The 27,352-nt window shown below is 41.5% G+C and overlaps 2 protein-coding genes across 39 annotated transcripts in view; both read left to right on the top strand.

Annotated features, from left to right (window-relative positions):
- The window catches only part of LOC100118566 (coiled-coil domain-containing protein AGAP005037), a 1,551,999-nt gene that overhangs the window by 640,302 nt on the left and 884,345 nt on the right, over positions 1–27,352 (top strand). The window lies entirely within an intron of this gene.
- LOC116738623 lies at positions 4,823–7,763 on the top strand. Of its 2 annotated transcripts, XR_004345135.1 has the most exons (3): positions 4,823–6,710; positions 6,881–6,988; positions 7,451–7,763. XR_004345135.1 is itself a non-coding variant. In XM_032601344.1 (2 exons), the coding sequence occupies exons 1-2, from the start codon at positions 6,014–6,016 to the stop codon at positions 6,904–6,906; spliced, it is 723 nt and encodes a 240-aa protein (XP_032457235.1). In that variant the 5' UTR covers positions 4,823–6,013; the 3' UTR covers positions 6,907–7,144. The 2 variants fall into 2 exon arrangements, 1 of the variants encoding a protein (XP_032457235.1); XM_032601344.1 differs by lacking the exon at positions 7,451–7,763 and having other exon boundaries at positions 6,881–7,144.

Below are 27,352 nucleotides of genomic sequence, written 5' to 3'. Positions count from 1 at the left end.
GACGATATGATGCTCCGCCATCCACGTCAGACCCGCGCCTTCCAGCTGATTCGCTAAAACCCTATCAACGACTCTTTGAATCTTCTCGCGCTGATCAGGTTCGACGGCCGAAATACCCGCACACTCGGTGGAACGCGTGCCACGGCCCTTCGCAGACTCTCCACAGCTTCCGGTCGTGCCTCGTGTCTACGTCGTACTTTTCGCAGAAATCCATCCCTAAAATCGCGTCGTGATCTAAATCCGGCACTACCTTGAAATCGATTTTCCTCGCGTTCTGATCTACGTCTACGTTCACACGCATAACCCCTTGTACCTTGCTCAATTTTCCGGTCGCAGTTTGAACCCGCATATTAATCGGCAGCAGACGACCTCGATAGTGCTCACTTTCGGAGATACCATCGAGAGCGTCGCTCTTGGATCTAACAAAGCCAAGATTCTTCTACCGCCGAGACTGACAAACACATAATTTCGATTGTCAGCTGTCAACCCCGCTACCACTACCTCACTTTCATCTATCTCTCTCTCTCTCTCTCTCTCTCTCTCTCTCTCTCTCTCTCTCTCTCTCTCTCTCTCTCTCTCTCTCTCTCTCTCTCTCTCTCTCTCTCTCTCTCTCTCTCTCTCTCTCTCTCTAATTCGCCGGCAAGCGTCTGCTCCTTCTCAAGGAGTTCAGAAAACGGCCCATCAGCTGATTTGATTCCGTTTTCTTCTCAACTTGAAACTCCCCTACACTCTTACTCCTTCCGGCTAGGTTCTGCTTCACCTGCGCAGGCTCAGCAGGAACCTCTCTTTTCTCGATCAACTCGATTACTCGCGCAATTTCTCCCAGCTTCGCATAACCCCGCCTCATCACCGTCTGAGAAATCTTTTGAATTCTCCTCAAAAGTCATCTCTTTTCGTTTCGCGACGCGAGATTGAACTGCCTTGATTGCACGGCGCGAAAACTCATCTTCGCTCCACTCAGGCAAGCCGTTCACCCACGGCACCGAGCGGCCGAACGCTTCACTCCCTTTCAACTATCCCAACCCGCGCTGCTTCAAGCTCTGTTGAAGCTCAGCCACAGACTTCACCTGCACTTCCGGCAACGTTCTTTCTGCAGGAGTCTGACATACAGCTTTCTCGTCAAGGTGCATTTTTATCATTTTTGGCACTCCCCAGCAAACCTGTCGCGGGTGTATTTTCGCGACATAATCCGACTCTCTCGACTCTACATCACTCTCACTCGTGACTACACTATGCTCTTCTACGACAACACTACTCTCACTACGTTTCCGTTCTTGCTTTCATGTAGACGCGATCGAATTGCGGGACACAGGATTTATCTCTGTACATAGCTCTTCGCGTTTCCCAGATTTCCGAATAAAGGAGCGCACGTGGGACATGTCCTAACCGTAACCCCGGGCTTGTTACATCCCTGGCAATGGTCTCGCGAACAAGAAGGTATTCTCTACGAACGTCCCCTGTGCCTGCCTCGTCGGACATTGTCGGCTCACACGTCCCTTCATCCGGCACGCAAAACAGACAACTTGTGGGCACTCCGACACGCGATGACCTACTCCCTGGCAGGTGTGACACGCCCCCGCAAATTCGCTGTTTCGCGCACTTGAGAATCAGCCTGCCACGTTCGGCTTGTTTGCGCCGCTCGCGTTCAAGAAATACTCTTTCTTGGCCTCTCCGCCCGCGCCAACCGTACATCCGCTATCTACAGCCTTCGTCTTGGCATTAGAGCCCTTATTTGGTGCGTTATTACTGTTCTGCGGCTGATTTCCAGCTTGCTGCGGGAGAGCTTGATTAGCGTGCGACAGTCCTTTCGCCGAGTTCTGAACTGCAGCGGCATACGAGAGAGGCGATGGCGCCGGCGCGCCTTCGGATTCGGCTGATACCTTAGACGGCGACGCCTACACGCCTCCCTTATTCCCAGTCTTATTTTTCCCCCCTTCCCTTGCCACCCTTCTTTCCTCCGGGCACACTCTCAACCCCAGCAGCTCCCTCTTCTGCCTCCTGGACTGCAGCTACCTTAGGCTTCCTCTGGCTCGTGTATGCCGCGCCAGGCACTTGCATCTTCTCAGCCGCTAGCGGTGGAAGGTAACGCAAGTCCAAGTCCTTCTTCCTCTCGTAAATCCAGCCGTACCTCTCGATATCGTCGAGGGTTTCGATTCGTAGTACTTCGGACGGAGTTTGCGATAAGCCAGCTCGACTTGCTCACGCTCCGACGGCGGATGGCGAAATCGCGAAATTATATACTTAAAGCTAGCTAAATAACTCGTGATTTTCTCCCCCTCCGCTTGAGTCCTGCGCTGGAAATCGTCCATCAGATCCTCGCGGTCATAGAATTTCATGAAGTGATTCCTAAATTTCTTACAAAATTCCGGCCACGAGAGAATTTTCGCGCGCGCTGTCCTATACCACTTCGACGCCTTCTTCGTCAGGCAACACGGAATCGCGGCCAACAACGCCACGTCGGAGATTCCTGATCCGTCTCGGCACTCATCAATTTGCTCGAGAAACTCCTCCGGATTCTCCGATTTTTCCTCGCCCGCGAACTTCGGAATTCCCCAGCTTCTCAAAATTTTGACCGTTTGCAATTTTTGATTAGACAGGTCGTCTCCGCACCGCGATGCGTTCGTTCTCTTCCGCCTATCTCGGCTATCCTCTCGGTACTCCGGCTTAACTACTCGCTTAATCGGTCGCCTCACATCACGCGTACTCCCGCGGCTATGAAACGACTCGCTCTTACTCTCCGAATAACGGCGTGGCAAATAGTCATCCTACTCGAGTATAGTCGGCGTCCCTTTTCGCGACGGCTCACTCCTTTTAATCGTCTCAGCCACTCGAGGAGCACGGCGATCCGTTCGCAACTCTCCTTCGCCCCTAGTCCCGAACGCGTAAGTCAGCTGCTCATCCTCGTCCATCGAATAGTACAGCAGATGATCAGCTGTTCGGCGAGTTCGCAAGACAGTGCGCTCACGGCTCTCTTGCGCCCGCTTACGCCTCCGCTGCTTATTGATAATCCTAACCTCACTCTCGTACGACTCTCTCCCGCCACGCGACCCACCTGATTTGCTGCTGCCCCGCGAGCTCTGACTAACGTGAACGCGGTTTACTCCCCGTTGCCCCATCGGCGAACCTCCGGCTGGCGTATAATAGAACGTCTCGTTGAGCTTGTTCACTCCCGCCGCCGCTGAGACTACAGGAGTCGTCTCTCGCACGCCACGACCTCGCTGACTCTCTGGAGACCTCGTCAGATGTTCTCTCGGTGCCTGCAATCGGAGCGCTTATGCTCTCGGCGCTTGCATACTTGGCGCTGCGGCGGCTCTCACATTGAGCCGCTCGCCTCGCAACTCCGGCGCCGTCGAAAGGACGCCATCTCGTACCATCTGTACCGCGTAGTATGTATACTCGATCTCCGGCCCGCGGAATCTCGAGAGTGTCTCGCGCACGGCAAATCGCGGCAACCCCAGTCCCCGCGTCGTTAAGCGCTGCGACGTTGCAAACGTCGCAGCTGCGTCGATACGAGGAATCTCGTTCGATGCGGCCAAGCTCTGAGTGCGCGGAAGAAACAAGCGAGTTGGATTGTTGTTCTCGGTGCCAGCCTGACCTCGAGTTCGAGGAACGGGCCGGCTAACCTTCCTCGTTAGCGCGAGAGTGAGCATCGTTGGCGCGAGAGTGAGCCTCGACGGCGCGCGCGCTGATTGGTCCTCCGCATGTTGCGAGCCAATCAGTGGGCGCCGATGTTCGACTCGCTATCCGCGCGGACTGCCAGCCAATCAGGCGCGAGGAAGATGCGCGGGCCCGACGAGCGCGAGTGGAGAGTGAGCGCGAGAACGAGCGGGAAATCGGAGAGTTCTCTCACGACTGTCGACGGAGTACGTCGACGTGCGAGAGAGATACGTGGCCTCCTCTGTTACGAGGAGAATTGGGAGAGTCTCCCGAGGTTGTGCGAGTGTGCGAGAGTGTGAGAGAGTCATAGGTGCAGCGCGTTGGCACGAGCAAGTGCCGACGCCCGGACGAGCCAGCAACCATCCGCAAGAGAGGAAGGAAGCTAGCCAGTCCGCCATCATCGTCCGGAGGACCAGAGCAACCAGCAGCCTTGGCGTGGGAGAGCCGAGGAAGCTAGCCAGTCCGCCATCATCGTCCGGAGGACCAGAGCAACCAGCAGCCTTGGCGTGGGAGAGCCGAGGAAGCTAGCCGTCACCAGGTCCACGAGAGTCAGGGAGGCGCCGGCGGGAGCACCGACGGACGTCCACCAGGAAGAGAGCGAGTAAGAAAGTATTAGAGAGAGAGAGAGAGATAGAGAGATCCGAGAGTGAGGCGAGTGTGGTGCGGGCACACTAGAGAGAGAGAACTCGAGAGACCAGGGTGTTGGTGTGCAGTGCGGGCGTACACCAAGACGTCATCTGCGCGAGGCGTCTGGCCAGCGCACGCGAGAGAGAGAGAGAGAGAGAGAGAGAGAGAGAGAGACAGCCGTCAGCGGACTGGACCTGGGCCTGTGGCCCGCCGTCTGCTGCACGAGCGTGGCTCGTGTTTGAGCGTCCCAGCGTAAGCCCTGCGTGGCTAAACTGTGCGCGGGAGGCACTACAGCTACCGTGTTGTAGGGAAGGGCTGGGCGAAATACATGTGCAATAAAACTTAACCATTGTGTGTGATCATTTTACCCTCTCCCTAGCGTTCTCCCAAACGTGATGATCGCGGTCAAATCCTACGTTTAGAAAAATCCTAGTGCATGCGAGGCTCTAGGTGTTGCGCACCTGTGTTGGGAGGCACAGCGTCGCAGCGCAGCCCTCCAGGCGGCCCAGTTTCTTGCACCGCGACCGTAGAAATTCCCACCCCGGTAATCCGCGCTTGCGTGGTTTTATTACGCTCGTTGTCGGAGCCGTAGTAACCGGAATATTCACTGGTCCGTGCCGTGCTAGATTGGCTTCTGCATCCGAGCCAACCGCGTGCACGTCGGCAAAAACATGGTGCTGCCTCCTTGGCTCGCTTCACCGTGTCTACTCCCGACGAGATATTCGACCCGTCAATCTTTCCCGCATTCCCATCAAACGACTCTCCGGCTGACGGAGGCGATTGGCTCAAGGGTGCTTCCTGTCGCAGATCGTCTGGAAACAAGGCACCGCCAACTCTGGTCTCTCGTCGCGAATAACAGCGCGCGTCAGCCGATCCCGCAAAACCTCGATCGTACCCCTAGTGCTGAGCCTCTTCTCCTCTAACTCAGCTACTAGCACAGCGGGGGTAAGCCGTGCTACGTCTAGCTTTAACCCACGCAACTCTCGATCTCGCATGAGCTCCTGCATCATATCGTGCTCGACGTTTCTCCTACCTCTACCGGCCATGGCCAAATTTCGCGATCTCAACTCTTAACCTAACACGACTGCACACTCTACTCACACACACTCCGATCAATCACACGCTTCCGGCAAAACTTTTCGCGCACAATTTCTAATTTCCCGATTACACTAAATCCCTCCAAGCCCCACGTTCCGGGCGCCATTTGTGACGTGGTCAATCTGGGGTGAGAATTCGCGTCTCAACCCTGTCCCGAAGCCTCGACACTATTATTTCTTGAGTAGATCTCGGAGGAAGTTCCGCGAGAATTCCGCTGTTCGGGTTACAGCGGTGTGTAAGGGTCGGAAAATCAGAACACTTTGATTACTAGTTACGACTCTTTTATTATTTAACTCGGCTAATACACTACGGCCGTCGGCTTAGCGGCCGACTCGACTTGCCGCTCGCACACACACTCACGCGCACTCTCACACTCTCTCGAGGCTCGCTGCCTCCGCACACCTCTCCGTCGTCGCGGCTCGCTCGCGCTAGTGTCGCGCACGCTCCCGCGCTTACTCACATACACTCTCTCTCTCTCTCTCTTTCTCTCCCTCACACGGTTTGCTCTCGCGGCCTGCTCGTCGGTACGCCGATAAGGCAGACCTCCGCTGCGTCCGCGGAGCCACTCCGACCGCACGGCGAGTACACTCATCAAAAAGATACTCCACCAGCAGATCCTCTTCAGAATGAGATGGAATGCAGCCGTGATGGACAGCGAGATCAACCGCGTATTCTCGGCGTGCAAGATGGAAAATTTCTAATTACGAAACAACATCACCTGCAAGCACCACCTAGCGCTCAGGCAGCTGATCTTTCGCAGCAATATCACGTACCAGCAGGGTTCTTTTGCAGAGAAGAGAAAAACGGCCATGTTATCCAGCAACCACGTATTCACGGACCCTTAGATAATCAGACAACCAAGCCTTTGCAGCATAAAACCTATGTACCAGCAAACCAAGAACACGAAATGATGGTAGATCATAATGGTAGATGGCAAGAGCCGTCACTTAGGTCGATCTCTACAGTGCATGCTGAATTATGGCAAGGACAAGCAGCTGGCAAGCAACAAGGTATACAGGAACCCCCTTGTACTCTGATAACCAAGCCGTGGTACCAACAAGCCGATTTACAAACAGGATCATGGCAAGGGCAGGCAGCCGGCCAGATACAAGGTATACAGGGACATCCCTGTACTCTGACAACCGAGCCCTGGTACCAACAAGCCAATGTGCAAACTGGATCATGGCAAGGGCAAGCAACTGGCCAGCAACAAGGTACACAGGGAGCCTCCTATACTCTGACAACCAAGCCCTGGCACCAGCGAGCCAATATGCAAGCAGGCCCTTTTTGCCAAGCATTGATTACAGCAGAACCTGCGGAGAAAAAGAGTGAGTGTATATATATATATATATATATATATATATATATATATATATATATATATATATATATATATATATATATATATGTATATATATACTGTGTACAGACACAGAGTGTCAACAAACAAATTATAATACTTTTTTTATTAAATATAAACATTTATTTTGTTTTGCAGCGCATCAAAATTGCAAAATTCAATAACGTTGGTCTAAAATGCCAAATCTTAGAAAAAGACATAATAATCGGCGAGTTACGGCGTGAAATAGAGCGCAAGGAAAACATGGTAAGTACAAAGTATCGGAGCTGTTGCTTTGAAAACGGGCTATCTGAGTTGACGCTCAGAGAACGCTCGTTTCAGGCTTATATTCAAGACTTTTCTATTTTATACCGATCCCAGATGCGATTAATTTTCTGAAATTGTATTATGGTAGTCAAACACACATTTTGAAAGCACAGAAAACTGCCGTAACAAAATTTCAGAAAGTTAATCTTATCGGGGATCGAAATGACATAGAAAAGTCTTAAATAAAGGCCTAGGTGGCAGCCTAAATGGCCCGTTTTTCACTCAGGCGTCGACATAACATTTATTGCGTAGATAATTGTACATACACACACACACACACACACACATATATATATATATATATATATATATATATATATATATATATATATATATATATATATATATATATATATATATATATATATATATATATATATATATATATGTTCATGTTTTCAGCTTTATCAAGGACTATAACAACTGAGATTTCTTCTATCGTCTGACATTCGCAGCAACAATAATTTATGCTGACGTCCACGCCATATGCGACGACATAAACTCCAGTAAGATATCCAGAAGAAAACAGCTATAAAAATGAAGTTTGCAATGGATCATACTTGGATCTGCACAAAGCAGTTGAACGATTTTCGCCAGAGAAATTCTTCTAGTCGCTCACGAGGAATGGATCACTAAAACTATTTTTATATTTTTCTATTTGCTTTTTTATTTAGCTAACTGATAGTTATATTTTCTTTTTTTACTACGTTCTTGTTTCACATAACTTCTATGCGTATATGTAAGTAATAATTTAAAGAAATATTTATAAATATGTAACGAATGTAAAAAAATGTAAAGACATGTTTATAAATATATGACATTTTCAGTTATTTTTATAATGTGTTACTTCTCATTCATTTACTATCGATGCCCTTATTAAAATTGCATAAAAAGTGCAACAAATGGGGAGTTACTACAGTACGATTCTAATCATATTCTAGTTTTGAAACAGGCCAATTTTTCATATATATATATATATATATATATATATATATATATATATATATATATACATATACATATATATATATATATATAGTGCCACAGAGAGAAGTACAAGCTAATGACCGTCGAGTGGAATCTCCGGCGTAAGCAAGAGGAGTTGACCATCCTTATTTTTAATTGCCAGGTAAACGCGTGTAGATTGTACAACCAGCATCTGCCACAAAGAGCGATTATAACCACCTAAAGTGCGCAGGATTATAATAATTGTAAGTTATTAAGATCCAAAGCTAAATATATCGAAACTCCGTCAACTCTGCAAACCGAACGTCTGTGAAGTGCTCTGGGCCAATAAAAACATAACAATCAATATGAACGAAACCCTTGTGTACCAAATTGATAATAATAATTAAACCTCAATCAGAACAAATAAATTCAAATCAGCCTCGCAGTCACGACGTGCAGGTAAGAGTACATTACTTGTAGACGAACCATCAGCATCCACACACGAAGCGAGTTAAGCGGACATAACGCGGAGTCCGCAGGACACAGAAGTGTCACAAGCGACTTGCCTGCAACGACCGTAAGTACAGCGGACACTCATACGTCCGCCAAACGCAGTCTAGGACAGAATACCGTCCGCAAGCAAATACGTGTCCGTGCAGATTAGCAGCGCGGGACATCCTCAATTCCTCAGTCCGCGTGTAACTTTAGTAACAGAACAGGCTCTCGAGTCGAAGGCTAGTTTTCGTGAATAAATAATTATTTGTAAGACTCGCACAGCATGTCCTACTATCTAGTACGGTCTTTACAAAATGCTGTATACGTCGTCTGTATGAGTGCACGAATGCAGTCGCACAGGCGTTATATATATATATATATATATATATATATATATATGTGTGTGTGTGTATGTGTGTGTCAACGAATTTAGAGGAATGGTTTAAAGACAATATCAAAGAGCCTATTCTTGCACAATTAGAAGAGTTTCAAGAAAAGGACTCTGGCTATACTCTCAAGAGTATTATAAGTTTATGCATAAACATGAAAAAATATTCTACAATTAAGGGGACTTCTTACATTCCTCTTCCTTAGTATATAGAAAATAAAAAAGCGTGTGTCAATGTTCAAAATAATGACAATTATTGTTTTAAGTATGCTATACTTTCAGCAATATATCCTAGTGAAATAAACTCCAATCGTGTTAGTCAATATCGTGTGCATTAAGACAAATTGAACTTTAATGATGATTAATAATCTTAGAACGAGTGAAAGAACTCAGAGTGAGTTCCGACAAAAGGAAAGGGTTGAGTGAGTGAAGGGTTCTTTTTAATTAACACACGCGATGTCGCGGTACACAAAAATCACTTGCTTTGGCGTAAAAACCCTCACGGTTTAGAGGGAAAAGCCTCAGCAAGTGTAAGCTTTATTGAAAATAAGGAAAGGGAAAATATACAAATAAAAGAAAGAGAACAGTGACTCTAAAAGAGAAAAAACTCATGTGAAAGAACGCACGCCGACGCAAAGACGCGAGGTACCTTTTCCGCACGCAGAGAGAGCTCTCTTACCGCAAAGACGAAAGCAAAAACCGCCGCTGAAGAGGGCGTTGAGCAGGCCTCGTCGTAGTCCGCCGCTGCTTCCGTCCTGGTCCTGGAGGTCTGGAAGTCGGGCCTGGGGAGCGAAAGGATGGTCCGCAACCGTTCACCAAGCACGCCCCGACGTCTCGGGGAGCCAGACGCTTGGCACGAGGGCAACAAGGGGTGTTGCCGATGTTCGCTCGCCCCGAAGGAGTCACGTACAACACGTGGACACCGTCGCCAACAAACCTTAAGACTATCGCCTCGATGCACACTCACACAAATACACACACGCGAACGACGCGATCGCGAATTTTCCGCTAAACACTACAAACACGGCGCAGAACGAGGTGAACAGTGATAGCTCTGAGAAGAACAAGTCACTGGCTCACCGTACAAAGAAAAAAAAATCGAAAAGCGTAAGGAAGCCAAACGTGCGAAGCGCTAGGCAGTCCGAACAGGAATCAGCGCGCGCTCGCGAGCGGGGCTGGCGGCGCGCAACTCGACGCATGCGCGAGCGCTCTCAACGTCGCAACGGAGAGCGCGCAGCGGCGCGAAATTCAAAAAGCCTACATTTACACCTACACTACTTGAACGAATAAAACGAACTGAAAAATTTAAAAAACTTAATATTATTTTAGTAAATGTATACATGCTGAAGAAATATGGTCCGAAATTCGAAGTTTCGCCGTGTCACGTTACGTCGGAGAAGAAGAATCAACATGTCAATCTGCTCCTAATTAAAGATCTTTACATAAACGAGTATGAAGAAAATAATCGTGCTGATGATGGAAGCTTGCCTAAATACCATTATGTTTGGATTAAAAATATGTCCCGGCTTCTGAGTTCCCAACTGTCTGAAACTCATATAAAATCTCAATATTGTGAAAGGTGTTTGCAAGTATTTTATAGTGAAGAAAAATTAGAAACTCACGAAAATAATTGTAAAAATTTAAATAGATGTCGGATCAATCTACCTCACTTTAAGAATAACATTCTCAAATTTGAAGATTATAAGATATAGTAAGGGTGAAAAAGTAATTTTTGTTATTTATGCTGATTTTGAATGTTTGTTAAAGCCTACGGGAAATGAAAATGCTTTTCAACTTTATAAAGCATACAGCATCGGATACTATATAAAATGCAGCTTTGATGATAGATTATCTAGCTATAAATCATGCAGACAAAAAAGTATAGATGAAACATCACCCGCAGAATAGTCTGTTCAAGAATTGAAATTAAGTGGTAAGCAGATTGATCTACTCCACAAAAATCCGAAACCATTAAAACTTACAGATTTAGAAGAATTATCTTTTCAGTGGTCAACGATGTGTCATATATGTCGAAAACCAATCAATGCTGAAGAACTTGCAGTACGAGATCATTGTCATCTTATGGGATGGTATGTTATCAATTTAATTATTATAAAAATATCAATACAAAATTTATTTACTGAATTTAAGTCTTTTTCTTTTATTCAGTTTCAGAGGTGCAGCTCATAATTCATGTAATTCAAATTATAAGGATTCAAGATTTGTACCAGTTATTTTTTATAATCTCAATTATGATAAACACTTTATTTTTAAAGAAATCGCTACTTCTACATTACTAAAAGATCGAGTTTCTGTGATAACTCATAATAAGGAAAAATATATTTTATTTACAAAGCACATTGATGAATGCGACATAAGTTTTAGATTTATAGATTCATGGCGTTTTTAACCATCATCATTGGAGAAACTTACATCATATCTCGAGAACGTACCGATAGCAGTTAATGAGTTTCGATCTCATGGATTTACGAATGAAAAAATCAATCTTCTTAAACGCAAAGGCATATTTTCGTATGATTTTGTTGATGGATTAGATAAGCTAATGTCTACAAAACTTCCTAATGAAAATGGATTTTATAATAAATTAACAGATTCTCATATTTCTGAGAAAGATTATAATCATGCTGTTCAAGTTGGGAAAAGGTTTAAAATAAGAACTTTAGGTGAATATTCTAATCTATACTTGAAAACGGATGTTTTATTATTGGCCGATGTTTTTGAAAGTTTTTGGAAGACATCTCTTAAAGCCTATGATTTGTACCCCGCACACTTTTACACGACAACTGGACTAACATTTTCAGCAGTTCTTAAAATGACAAAGGTCGAATTAGAGCTTCTTACAGATATCAACAAGCTAATGTTTATTGAAGCAGGCATTCAAGGAGGAATAAGTCAATGCTGTCATCAGTATGCTAAGGCGAACAATCCATACATGGGTCCTTCATACGATAAGGAGCAAAAGTAGATAAGAGCGCTTGGCCTACCGTCAGTAGGGCAAGCGAACCGCCATAGCATCATCTAATTTTTACAAGTCTTTACATTGGAAACTTTTCTTATGAGCGTGTTTAACCTTGGCTCTTTAGAATTCTTATTCTTGCGAGATGATTTTCTTAAAAACACGTTAACTTTGAATATTTCTTCTTTCAGATTTCTTAAGAGCGCGTTAACTTTGAATATTTTAGATTCCTTAAGAACGTGTTAACGTTGAATCTTTTTCTTATGCATTTTTTTTAAGCGAGAGTTTGACCTTGAGAATCTTTCTGGCATTTTCTCAAACTCGAACATTCGACAAACTGCTTGAAAAAAATTTTGACCTGAGCGGGATTTGAACCCCTGACCCTGAGATTCCGAGGCAAGCGCGCTACCGACTTACCTGCTCAGGCAACCTGTCAGTTCGTATCCGTATCGTCTACACATGTTACTTAAGTTTTTTGTAACCTTTACTTTCAGGGAATGAATAGCTATAGCTGTGTCTAACTGGAGGTGCTTTGGTTTGGAAACATTTAGCTGGACTGAACAAAATGTTCGCTAATGCAAGTATTTATAGTTCACCAGCGGCGACGTCTTTCCATTGCATGCGAATGTGGTCAAAAAAAAATTGTCGCATGTGTTTAACGTTCCGTAAAGCACAAGCGGCCTTAAACGCTCCATTGTGATGTGTGCATATAGTCACGAATTTCGGATGATCAATTGAAAGATAGTTATAATCACAGATGTCCGTAATTTCAAACTGAAAACGTTTGAGCCACTTGTTCTTCATGTCACCAATCACAAAAATCTTCTTGGCATCTTGAAATCCCTCTCGAAGAATATTTCCTATTTCGGTGTACTCGTGTTCGCCCGAATTCCAGGATAATCCATGATAGCACAGCTGGAGATACAAGTTTTCAAGCTTATACTTGTCTGTTAGTTTACGCCAGGAAAATGGTTGTTTGAACAGAAGTACTACAGGCGCGCCGTCATTTTCTAGAGTAATGATAACCAGTTCTTTCAAGACGAAGTCATTGCCACCTTTCTTGAAGCCTTGTACATCCATAGCGTACGCCATTTCGCTTACAACTGTCGCTCTTAATTTATGGTGCAGTTTTATATGAGTTGCTTTACATCGCCACTTACGGGATTATACTGAACGATACGATCATGCAAGATCAAACAGTATGCCGAAGTTTCTGCTGGAAAATTGACGCGAGATTTGAACTCTAGTCGAACATCTACGGGAGCGCTTTTCAAAGACTCAAATCTGTTTTGAACAGTCTATCACTATGAGTGGTACGTGTGAAATAAAGTCATTTTTGTTTATAATAGGTTCTGAAACTTTGTCATAATAGTGACTGAAAATTTGCGAACATATCTAACAATATAGCGTATTGATAACGATTGATATCTAAATTTAGATTACCGTATGGATAGTACTGTGAGTTTAGAAAGAGCCTTATGTTGCTTATGTCGCAATGATCGAATCGACTAGCATTCGCAGTTTTTTGATTCTTTCGCTTTTTAGAAATTCTAAGATTACAAAGCGTGATTTTGCCAACTGATTAGAAGTCTTTACAGTCCAAACATGACTGGTTGAAGTTGGAAGAACTGGATACTCGTATAACTCCCAACTTCGGAAACTCATACTAATCGGTCTTTTCTTTTCTATGTACTTTAAAAGGCGAATTTTATTAGTGTTGGATGCTATAATGTACGGCATGAGCCATTCGATTTTAATCAATTCTTATTCATACTCGGAGGTAGCAACATTATCTACAACAGTTGACGTCTGATAGAGTGCGTTTAAATCGTTTCTCGATCTAGTCAGTTTAAGTTCATGTTCCACGTTGACTATAATTTTTCTATAATCTCCAGCGCATCCGAGTATCATACTTAGAGGTATGGATACATCCAAGTACCCTGCATCATCAGTTAACGATTTTGTCTCTTTAATGTCTAACCAGCCTGCATTTTCTATTATTAAACTTTGACTGGGGTTGTGTGAAATCCAACCTTTCATGAGTGTAGTCAAATCAACATTTTTACATTTATCGATTTCTGCAGCATTAATTTCATATCAGATCTCTTCGAACATGTGACAGATAGCGTTGTTTACTAACTTAGTACGTGCTACAGCAGTGCCATCTGTTTTCGTTAATTTACCGCAAATGTGCAACGAACTACGTGATGACAAGAGGCACAAATCTTAATGTTGAATGGCGATGCGAATCTCGTCGCTATTGTTGTAAGAAGAGGATGTGTAAGGTTGATGGGCGTGTAGCTCATAGTGTGCTAACAACTCATCGAAACTAAGGGGTGATTGTATACTTAGAATCTCGTCCACTTTTTGTCAGTCAGCAGCACAGTATGCAGGTTATTTTTCACCGCATCGAGTCTCGCAGCCGAAAATCAATTTTATGACTGCACTTTATGACACTGCGGAGAGTATTATTGTTAGGTTTCAAACTGATTGATATATTTCTGTTAGTCAAGGATTTTCAAAGATAATTCTCTATATCTTCAATCTTGTAACTTCCTGTAGGAAGAACAATTTGCTCATCACCGACGTAAAATTTGTTATTTTCTTCATTAATATTAGGTATGAAATTGAAAGTTAAAAGTTCAACTAATCTGAGAACGTATTGCTTGTTATGTGGTAATTCAATAGGAGGGAAGTATTGAGCTTCGAGTATAGATGAAGTACCAGAAAGCGTCAAAGTAAATGAATTCTCCATAACTGATGAATTGCAAACGATTGAATTCAAACTCTTCGCAGCTTTATATAGTTTGCAGAGATTTTCCAAGCTTATTGCTTAAAAATCTGAGGCATAGATGACCGCAGTTAAATGTATTGTAATCTTTATATTTCTCATGATTGTACATAACTTTATTAATGCCTAAATATAATATCAAATCTATTGGAGGTTATAAATCACCAAAACTATCAAAATAGATTACTGATTTGCCTCGTTTGCGATACGCTACCCAATGAATGCCTGGTCCATTAGCATCGTCTAAGTTGATAATAGCTGATTCGTTACGACGTGGACCAGTAGAAGGTAAATCGTTTCTCATGAATACTCCTTTAAAATTTGATATTTTTAGGATTTTAGCATACTTTACTAGGTCTACGTCAGTGAGAGGTCTTTGTGGAAATCTTACTTCGATAGACGTTTTTTTTCAAACCTCTTCCCTTAGAGAGTTTCAGATAACCCATTCCTGTTTTATGAGGTTTTAAATAAAGACCTTTATCAAGAGCTACATCCTCCATAGTTTTATTATGTCTTCGAGATTATTTTAGCTATTCAGAGCAGCTTTGGCATCGTTAACTGCTTTCACGATTCCCGCAGCTCCTCCAACAACGACGCCAGCTGCGCTAAAACCAGCAAAAATAGGCACAAGAAATGGTAGGAACCCGCCTACTTTTGATGGAACTTTGAGAACGTGAGGAATCGCTATTTTACGCTTGCCGCCTGCTTGTTTAACAGCCGCGCCAGCTCCTTTTAAAGCAGACATAATTACTTTGCGACCATTATTACCAGGCGTCATTGACTGAGAGGCAGCCTTTATAATGTTATTTAACTTTGCAGTTGATTTTTTTTTTATTTGACTTCCTCTTGGTTGTCCTTTTTTTCGCATACCCATTCCGAGTTTTGATTTTAATCTCATGGCTTTTGATACAGTAAAAGCAGCTATTTTCTCACCAACACCTGCGTCTCTCGATCTAACGCTTTCCTAACGAAAGCATTAGACTGCATACTAGTAAAAAATACTTCAATGTTATCGCTCCTCTTTTCATGGGGAAGAAGAATGAGACAGATGAGTTATTATTATTAAATGAGAATAAAACAGGTGGATCATTGCCTCGGTACAAAATCTCTAGAAAAAAATACACGAATGGACTATGTGTATTGGGGCGATCCAAACGGGCTAGTTGATCGTTCACGTTTACTCATAGCCGAACAATCAGCTGGTAATCTTAGTCATATAAATGAAATCCACTCAAGTATAGAAGAGATTCACAAAGGAAGTTATATATATATATATATATATATATATATATATATATATATATATATATATATATATATATATATATATATATATATATATATATATATATATATATATATATATATATATATATATATATACATATATATACATATATTGAGCTGTTCGCAAACTCACGACGTCATAATCAACATGAGTGTCGACGTGTTCGGACGAAATTTAAAAAAAAGAGCGAGGGAGGTCGCGGTCCTCCAGGCTTTGGATTCAAAATTACAAGTGAAGGGCAGTATGATTGGGCAATAAAAGACTGTGTAATGTAGCAGCACCCCATCAGTTAAACGAGGCTGTCAACTTGGATACTCTTCATCGTATACTTCGAACAGAAATTCAAAGAGTGACGGACGCTTCATAAAGATTTACTAATGATCTGAATAATTTAGATTATGTTGTAGAAGCGCACAGAGATGAAATCGATGGTAAAATTATAAATATTCAAGCAGATTTTAATGATATAGAAGTAGCCCTCAGAGAAATTTGTAAAGGCAATGCATAATTAGTCGTCAAAGTGCCAACATCGAAGAAAAATGGAGCGTGAAACAGTAGTCAAAGAACTTCATAAACCTGCTAGACGTAACTACTTACGGCGTAAGTTCAACGTACGTGGATTCGATGAAACTTGGCAGGCTGATTTAGGCTAATTTGATGGAAATGATACCTTACTCCAAGGAAAATAAAGGCTACAAATACTTACTCACAATCATCGATATATTTTCAAAGTATGTATGGACTGTCCCGATAAAAAGTAAAACCGGCGAAGAAGTTGCTGTGGCAATGAAGTCAGTACTAAGTTAAGGTCGAGTACCTGCAAATTTACACACTGACATGGGCAAAGAATTCTAGAACAGTAATTTTCAGAATCTCATGAAAAAGTAGAAGATTAATCTATACTCGACGTACAGGAGGAACTACAAATATTTAGATATCTTACCTGATTTGTTGACAACTTACAATAATAGCAAGCATCGAACTATCGGTATCAAACCTAAAGATGTGACGGATGCTAAATAAACTGAAGTGTTGAAAAGATTTGTGTGCAAACGTACTCAAATGAAGAAACCAAAGTTTAAGTTTGGAGATGAGGTACGATTCAGCAATGCGAAACAAATATTTGAAAAAGGATACACTTCTAACTAGTCAGCTGAGGTTTTCACAATTATCAAAGTAGCGAAAACTACTCCAACAACGTATCAACTAAAGAACTATCGAGTCTTGTGGAAAAAGTTTTAAAAAGACGTGGAAATCAAGCTTATGTTAAATGGCTGGGATTTGACAATTTTCATAATAGTTGGATAAATCAAACTGATGTAACATAATTTTTCTTATAATAATAATAATAATAATAATAATAATAATAAGTGAATTTAATTAGTATTTTAATTTTTATTGTAATGTATTTTAATAATGATAAAGGTTAAATAAAAAGAATAACATTTTAAGTAAATTGTGATTATTTATTTTACTGAAATTATATAAACATACATATTGACTAGATATACACTCTTTATTCCCGAGCAGTATCAAGGAATACGCATACTTATATCTAAAACGCATTTACAGCTAAATAATATTTATGCTAGCGCACTATTTTCCAGAGAATTCGAGAAGATTGCCACCTTTGTAGGTTACAAACAGTTCCATCTTGTTATTCGCATCCTGCATGTTGTTAAAGAACTTTTCATACTTTAGGAAAGCGTCTGACACCTTCTTCTGCAAGAAAACTTGATCATTCTTGTCAAGTTCGGCGATGACCTTCGGACCGTATCGGGTGCTTGACGCAGAGCTGTCGCCATATATAAATGGTCCTTCAACAACTCCGTGAGTTTCAAAGTCTTCAGGTACTGAGCAGTAGCGATGCGGTTCAACGATTCCATATCCATCTGTAAAATTCAAGTATAGGTAAGAACCACTTTGCAAATGACTGTGTTTGTGTGTTTGTGTGTGTGTGTGTGTATGTGCGCGTACTTAATTTACTAACCTCGAGAAGTGATGTTCTTGCTCTCCAAACTCAAAGCTAACTTAACGTCGCGAATGATTCCTCACAAGTGACTGAAACGGTGATATCTGGCGATGATCCGGTACAGCCAAGGTAGTCGAATGTTCGGAGACTTCGGAACTTCTTGATGGAGTGAACTGAATGAGGTTTGGGCTCTTAGACCGCTCCTCATATAGGCTTTCAAGAGCTTTCCCCTCTCCAGAGGCACGAACCTTAGCCCTCACTCTGGAAGGGGAAGCGACAGTGGTTGGCTGTTGCGGTTCCTTGCGCTCGACTCTTTCCAGAGGCATGAGTGACGTCTTTCGGCTGAGGGTCTTGCTCAGCTACCTTCTCCACCACAACGATTAGTTCCATTACCCTCTCTCCGATACTATGATGTTCCCAGGAAAGGGTGTCAGTTTTTCCAGTCAATAGATGGCGTTTGTCATCGCGAGCACTAAGGGCGATCTTTGACTATTTTTCCGTGTAGATCTTTTGTTTGCGTGATCTAATATTTCGCTGATCGCGAACCAAGATCGAATCATTGCGAAGACACGTTAAATAGTCATCGAAGGTGATGCTTGCTTTGACCACTGAGCTCTTCACTCCCTCAGCCTTCTTTATAGGCTTTGAATTTTGTACTCTAAAAGAGTACATTTTACTTCGAAGTCCAACGAACTCAAGCATCACTTCGCCGTTGCACTCATCCTTCATCAAACCAATGATTTTTTATTGACTTGAGGCATGTGAAACGGATTGTCTTCTGAATAATCAGACGTATCGAACTCGTGAATATCGCGACGCATAACGTCATACATATCTATGTTCGTTATTTCATACACTAAGCTATCTGTATCAGTATACAGTAAATTGCACTTATCACTGAAACTGTTTTGCATATAGTAATAGTGAAACTGGAACACTAGAGACTTTGATAAGTCTAACACACTCAGTCCGATATATATCGGCTTCTTTATGCACACTTCCGTTCGCATTAGTTGCACTGTAACGAGACTCTCGTCGAAGATTGTGCAACTATGAAAATTAAGCCTTGATATACGAGCCTCTGCGCCATATCGTCCATCCCACTTACTCACAAGTTTAATGTCCACATGCTTTCGCTCATTTTCCATAGTCTTGCCGTACACCGCATTGTTGAACAGTTTGAACAACATCTTCTCGAAGTCATTCCTAGAGTTCTTTCTCTTTTCACTGTTCAAATCGATGTACTATATATATAGGTCCTAAGAAGGACCGATTGGCATATATGTACATGTGTACGTGTGCGAGCTGCACATAGATAGAAAAATAGAATTAGGTTAGAAAGAGGCGTAATACCTACATCAATTCCCTATCACGACTTGGAAAATTGAAAATTTGCACATGCATACATTGAGTCAGAGTCGACATTTTCTTGAAGAGTTGAGAACATTGCGCGCTCTCAACTCAAAAATTTAATTTTTAAATGCCTTGCACGCTCTCACCGTCATAAATTGTCCGATGGAAAGAGAAAGAGAGGAAAGAAAGAAAGAGTAGAAGAAAATTTAGAATGAGTAGAAACAGGGCACAACACACACTCAAACACCACACATAATTATAATCGTCTTCTTCTTCTGCTGTAGTCGGCTGGAACTCGACGTCGATAAACCCCATCTTTAGTGACAATAAATGCACCGCCACGACTGCTGCTGCGTGACTAGGCCTTGCGCGCCTGCCCGCTTATTTGAGAAGCTGCTACTGCGTAACAAAGCCTTGCGCGCCTGTTAGCTAATACTTTATGTGGCGGCGACTGCTGATGTCCTCGTACCCAAGCTTCCTCGATGCGTAGAGAGCGGACACAGCACGGACCTCTCTACGTCGACCCTGGAGCAAGTCTGGACGAGAGTAAGCTTGCCTTAAACTTATGAAGTAGAAGCCTCTGTCCTCGTCGTTGTAGACTTTTCCGATAACAAGCCTCTGTGTTAACAAGCCTTGCGCGCTTGTTTGCCTGCTGCTGCTGCGTAACGAGGCCTTGCGCGCCTGTCCGCTTACTGCGGTCGCGCGCGGCGACTCGCGTAGTTCTTATCTTAGACTGCGCCAAGCCAATTGCGCGAGAGCGTTGGCGCATGGTAAGGACAGAGTTTGTCGCGAGCGGAGCAGCGTTAAACCAATAGCGTGACAGCGACGGCTTCGGGACTGCTACTGATTCTTGCATAAAAAGAAGACATATCGCTCGCTAAAATCATATTTGAACAATGGATTACCAATCATCAGAGCAGCAGCAGCAACAGCAGGAGCAAGTCAGAAGACCAATAAAAGGACCGATCTTTCCTGAATCACCACCGCCGGAGTCGCCTTCACCATCATCACCACCGACTCCAGCCAATCCAAGGCCGCGAACTCCACCACCGCCTGAGTCACCACCATCATCTCCATCATCTCTCGCGTCGGTGATTGTCATCGAGGATGAATCACTGAAGTCATCGCCAACACCACCATGGTCTCCAAGGCTTCCGTCCATTGAGCAAAAATTGCCGGATTCATCGACACCATCACCGCAACCAATAATCACTATAGAAGAGAATGAGGAGGATGAAGATGACGAGCCTCTGATCATCTATGAAAATATTTATTTGCCCGACGTTCATCGAGTTTCGCTTTTAGCGTCATAGTCCCGCTTGTCTACCCTATGACAAGTGTGGTGACTCACAAAATTCTGCAGCATACAAACTTCTTTCTCGATTTCTCTCTCTCTCTCTCTCTCTCTCTCTCTCTCTCTCTCTCTCTCTCTCTCTCTCTCTCTTCCTTCTTTTTTCTGGGCGTATAACCTCCGGGTTGGTCCCCTGAGGAGGTGGTTTTAGTCGGTAGGAGCCACTTTACTGTGACGAATCCGACACTACCTTCGCTTCCATCTAGAAGGAGTCGTTTAGAATATTTCCACCTCCTCGTCACATAAAAAATAAAAAAAAAGCCCGACGTTCAAGTAGTGTGCGTTTGCACCCAAAAAAGAGCTTGCTCTGAAAGTTCGGAAGATGAGCAGCCAAGGTCGCGGCGTCGCCTTGAATATTGATCAAAACTTATATGCTTTTTTCTCAATCGGCTCTTTTTAGGGCCACCAAATATTAAAACACCAAATTTTGTTTATAGATTTTAATAAAGATAATATTAAAAGACTCTTTTCAGAGCCAACTTTCTCCCCTTCTCTCAAACAGTCCTTTTTAGAACCAATAAAAATTATAACATAAAACTATTTATTTTCGTTTGACTGTGAATGTCAAACATATTTTCTATTTGTAAATAAATGGATACAATAAAAATAATGCAATGAAAAAATTCTTTGTTAGCGCTTATCTCAAGTTTAATAAGAAATACTTAATATTAGAACTACTTCAAATAAGATTTTTTCTCTCTTGTTCATAAAAATAGAAATATGCGTAAAACTTTTACTCGTAAAATATACTCTGCACAAATTAAGATTTTATTGTTAAATACTATAATTAAAAGTAACTCTTTTTTTGTTTAATGATATTTCAATCGCATGTAAGCATATTAATTGATTTAAGCTAAATTATTATGAGTGATTAGGAAAGTTCATTTGTTTTTAAAAGAACAGATTTTATTTGAAATTTGTGAAAATTGTAACCTATTGCTTTGTTTCTCATACATACAAAATAATTTTGTCATATGTTATTATATGGTGGCCCTGAAAAGGGCTGATTGGTTTTATTTGTTGTCCTGCTAAGGACGGATTTAATCGATGCAGGGCTTCTTTTGAGCAGTAGCAGAATCACGGCAGTTATCCTCTTTATCGTCGTCTTCTTTCGGTCTTTTTATCTTAGTTAAGACTTTTGGCTCTGGCGATGTTGAGAGATCCATTTCGACGTTGGGCTGTTGTTGCACAGACAACTGCTCCGGACATTGCCAAATTTCAGGATTGCGAATGATTACGTACTGACGATGAAGAGGTATATGAACAATGGCTTAACGTTGGAATCGGATACATTATCCTGACTGTCCGTTGGAGGTGGCATTGGTAGTGGAGATGGAGACGAGTCGACTAGTTTGAGCGATGACATCAGCTCTTCCTCCAAGGAATTGGCTTGTCGGAACAACTCCTCCATATCAGAGTAATTTAATGGTTCTTCTCTCGGAGGATCCAATTGTCGAGAGAGTTCCTCCATCTCTTTATAGAGCAGGCGAAGGTAGTTGTCAACGAAATCCTTTCTCTCAGCAATCCTCATGACGATTAAGAAATCTAATGCTAGACTTCCCGCTTTTATACTAAGAGTGTTCAATTTCACAGAAATCCCCACCTTCTCAAATAAAAAATGGATCAATCACAGTCACTTTGAGAAGATCCTCGAAAGGATAAAAGAAGGACCTCTGGAGTGAAAAAAAATCATTTTCAACCATAAGGAGCAACGACGAAGAAGCACTCATCCCGCTGAACGAAGACGATGTGGAGTTCTTGTTGCGTGAAATAGAAGGCTTCACGGCGCAGGAGATTATTTACATTCTCCACACCATCCCAACGCCTACACCGTCGCCTCCAGAATCCATTAGAGACGTTCTTGCCGATACATTGAGTCTACCATCTCCAGAAGCTAATAAAAACAAGAATATTCGAACTTCGCCAGAATTCTACAAAGTACCAACGCCGCCTGGTTACTACAACGATTCTTTAGCAACAGAAGTCGACTTACAAGACGACAACGACGACGACGACGACGACGACGGATTATATCCATTACCTGTACCCATGTTGGAAATCGACGAGCTGTTAGCAGGACTTTCTAGTCCTTCAACTTCCATGTCTGTGACGTCTACACAGTCACCAGCTCAGCCGCAGATTCCTCGTCCATCTCGACCATCACCAAAAGACGAGCCGGAGTTGATCGATCTGACCACATCACCAGAGACGTTGCCAGAAGTCAAGGTTCTCTTTCACTGGAAAAGACGTCGAGAGGACAACGACGAAAACGATTGACCCCGAAGAAGGCGCGCTTACTCAGTTTAACGTAAGAAATGAACAAATGGTCTTTTTAAGGCCAACAATTTTTTATACAATCGGCTCTTCTCAGAGCCAACCCTCGCTTTTACAATCGGCCCTTTTTAGGGCCACCAAATTATTTAAACGTATAAATAAATTTTAAGTATATTTTATACCATACAATAGAAAAAAATCATATTCTTACAATTAAGCTTAAACTATTTCAAATGTTTAAGCTTAATTTGTAAGCTTAATGCAAAGTCGGTAGCGTGCTTGCCTCGGAATCTCAGGGTCCGGGGTTTAAATCCCGCTCAGGTCAAAATGTTTTTCACGCAGTTTGTCGAATGTTCGAGTTCGAGAAAATGCCAGAAAGATTCTTAAAGTCAAACTCTCACAAAAAAATGCATAAGGGAAACATTCAACGTTCACGCGCTCTTAAGAAATCTAAAAGAAAAAATATTCAAAGTTAACGTGCTCTTAAGAAAATAATCTCGCAAGAAAAAGAATTCTAAAGAGCCAAGGTTAAATACGCTAATAAGAAAAGTTTTCAATGTAAAGACTTGTAAAAAGTATATGATGCTATGGCGGTTCGCTTGGCCTACTGACGGTCACAAATACTGTGGCGGTTCTGGCTCAGACGTATTTGGACGTTTGAGCTAGAATCTCCACGGTATAATGACGTCAGTGAGCCAGAACCGCCATAGCTTATCTACTAGCAAAAAACAATGACACTCTTATATTTTGATATAAATGACCTTCATGTATGGGCAATGGCAATACAGCCTTTACCTGTTGGCAAATTTAAATGGGTTGAATATGAGACGAATCCAAGTTTTTTCAATACACCACCAGATGCAGACATAGGCTATTTTGCTAAAGTTAACTTAGAGTATCCTGAAGACCTGCACGATGATCATCAATATCTCCCTTTTTGTGCAGAGCATCGTACACCACCTAACTCAAAACAGAAGAAACTTCTCACTACTCTGAATGAATGATAAGATGAGGTATATCATTCATTATCGAGCACTTAAACAGGCATTAGATAATGGACTTCGACTGAAAAAAGTACATAGAATTTTAATTTTTGAACAGAAGGCCTGGTTCAAACCATATGTTGAACTAAGAGAAGAGAAAACAGTCCAAGAATGAGTTTGAAAAACTTTTTTATAAATTATTAATCAATGCTGTCTATGGAAAGTGCATTGAGAGGGAGCGATCTCGCGTTGACGTGCGTTTAGTAAATAAATTTGCTGGTCGATATGGAGCAGAAGCACGTATAGCTTAACCAAATTTTCATAGCTGTGCAATCTTTGATGAAAATTTGGTTGCTATTCAGCTAAAGAGGACGAGCATAACAATCAAGAAACGAATATATGTTGGCCTCTGTATTCTCGATTTGTCAAAAACATTAGTATATGATTTTCATTACTCATACATGAAACAGCGAGTTGGAGAACAATGTAAACTTCTTTATACAGATACAGATAGTTTAATATATGAAGTTGCATATTAGACATGAATCAAATAATAAAAGATGATACACACAAGTTTTATACTTCTGACTATGATGAAACTAATCAGTTTGTAATTCCACGTGTTAATAAAAAAGTTCCTGGATTGATAAAAGGCGAATACTGTGGCAAGATTATGACAGAATTCTTAGATTTAAGAGACAGTGAAAAAGCTAAAGGTATAAAATTCAATGTAGTAAAAAAATCAATTACGTTTAAAGATTATCAAAGATGCCTTCAAAATTGTATTATTATAAAACGTGAGCAGTGTAATATTCGTTCTAAATTACACATCGTGCATACTGAAAAACAAGAAAATATTGCTCTAAGTCCTCACGATGATAAAAGATACTTACTGCCTCAGAGTACAGATACTTTGCCCTGGGAACATTACAAAATTATGGAAGAACAGATGGTGCAAGCTGCAATGAAGATGTGGCAACTGAAAAACACCGTTTTTCTGGTCCATGAAACTTTTTAAATAAAGCGTGCAATGAAAAATTAAGACCAGAGCGGAATAGTGTTTTATTTAAAGAATTATTTTATCGAAAGAAATTGTCAATTGGACAATTTTTAACAAGTTTTGAAATACGAATGGGTGTTTAAACGATCTTAACGTGATCTCAGCGCTAACCTTAAAACTAAGTAGTACCAATAAACTTTTTATTGTTTTAATTTCTATAAATATAAATAGCACAGCGCCATTTTATTAAGTTTAATTAATCATTCTACCGAAAACAAAAAGTTAATTAGACTTTTAGTTTTTTTTTTGGCATTTGAAATACGAAATATCTCGTGGCGTATTTTGGAAGCTTTACATCTCACATACCCTTAATACATGTCATTGAAACATTTTCTCTAACACAAACTTTTATTTTCATTTTTTTCAGAATGGACTTATCTGCACTTAACAAGATTGCTGAGCGACAGTTCTTGCCAAGAAAAAAAGTGACAGACTTGGAAATAAATCATGAGTATATGGTGACAGCACTGAAAGAGGTTAAGACAAGATTCGGAACGAAGATTGTTGCTGAATTCGAAGACAGCTTTCAAGTGTTCATGCCAGAGAAGATTTCATCCGCAATTATAAAAGATGAAGCGTTTTTTAACACACTCTGCAGCACTGCAAATAAGCTCTGTTTATGTTTCAAATATAAGGGTGGATCTTCTTTTAAATTCAAATCTTCAACTCAATAAGAAAGAATAATAGACAAATTATTTTTTACAAAGATATATTTTTTATCATCATGTACAGAACAATAATACATAAATAAATGTCATTGAATAGACATAATACATTTGCTTTCTTTTATTTACTACAACCTTATCCTTTTTTATCCATGTAAAAAACAATGTTAATACACTTATGTTAAAGAATCTCATTTCTATTTATCCAACCATTATGCTCATCACTAAATCCTAACCACTTAACATATACACGTTTGCCACTTTTCTTTAAAACTTTTTCTACTAGATGAATTTCAGAATATACTTTTTGACATTTGATGATACTTTTTGATACTTCTTGATGCTTTATTAATACTTTTTGATACTTTTTGATATTTTCTTGCAATTCCCAAAGAGAAAGCTTTATAACGATGCAAATTTTCGCATTAAAGATTTTGATGTTTTCGATGTTTCTGAGCCCAAAAAATACAAATCCGTTTAAAAAAAATGTATGCATGGATGTATGCTGAAATTTAACATGCATTTCAACTATGCTTGTTTTTAAAAGGGAGGGGGTTGTGTTGATACAATACTCTTTAAGAGTACAGCACATTGAGTGTTAAGCGGTCTGATTTCTTGGCGCAATCCCCAATCTTTCTTCTACTCCGTAAGCGTTCGAGAAAATCTGTATACCTGAGCGTGATTGTGAAAAGGGTGAGGTAGATATATACTCGCGCGCTGGCAATTAAGCGGACGGGGAAACTGTATATATCAGTATGCCTGAGCGAGATGCAGAATTTTTTTTGACTGAGTCCCTTTAGTAGATTGAATCTTCTGCACATCTTAAATCCCAGCTCTTGAAGCAAGTAATTAACAGAGCACTTAGGCTAAGCTTATGCATACACTAGCGCGCTACTTCGTAAGCGTTCGGGAAAAATCTGTATACTTAAGTGTGAATGTGAGAAAGGTGCGGTAGATAGTGTAAGCCAGTATGCCTATAGCCTATCTACTCCTAATCCCTGCATCGTAAGTGAATCTTTTTTTGGTGTACCTGTCATAACTTACAAGAGTCTTCTTGTAATAAGTATCTCTGTATCAGCCAAATTGCCAACAGATAGAGAGCTGCAATCGCTGGAAAACAAAATTTAGTATCACCCGTGATTTATAAGATTATCCAGTATTCAGTTTATTTTACGTTTTTAAAAAAGATCGTATGGGCATTTCATCAAATTTGACACCGTATTTGTATTCAGTGACTTAAATTATATTAAAAAATGTCTGTTAAATAGAAATTTGACTTTAAGCATGGCAAGTAGCGCAAGTATCATAAAAAAGCTGATTTTTTTGACTAAATCTGACATCAGATTCGTATTTTGCGGTTCAAAAGGAACAACAAAAAAAAATTATTTTCAATACTAGATTATCCTGTAAACTTAGTAAATACCAAAAATAAAACGATAATGCAATTGAAATAAAACTGGAGGGTGATGAAGCAATTCTCGTACCGGATTTGTATTTAGAGAGCCAAAATACATAGGAATACATGTCTTATGTGCCAGGGTCAGATATTTTTTTTTTTTCGGTGAGATCGCTACTTGTGCAAACGGAAGGTATTTCGTGTAAAATGGAGAACGCTTTGCGTAGGGCGGAGAACGCTCTGTGTAAAGCAGAGAGCGCTCAGTGTAGAGCGGAGTGCGCTTAGTGTAGAGCGGAGTGAGTAATTAGTCGCTTTCCTCGAAGGCGACAGTGGTGGATCCGGAGAATGCTAGAGATGGTGATG

Source organism: Nasonia vitripennis, assembly GCF_009193385.2.
Source record: "Nasonia vitripennis strain AsymCx chromosome 1 unlocalized genomic scaffold, Nvit_psr_1.1 chr1_random0005, whole genome shotgun sequence".
Lineage (NCBI taxonomy): Eukaryota > Metazoa > Arthropoda > Insecta > Hymenoptera > Pteromalidae > Nasonia > Nasonia vitripennis.
Note: the sequence above shows the minus strand (reverse complement) of the source record. Positions and strands in the feature narration are given on the sequence as shown.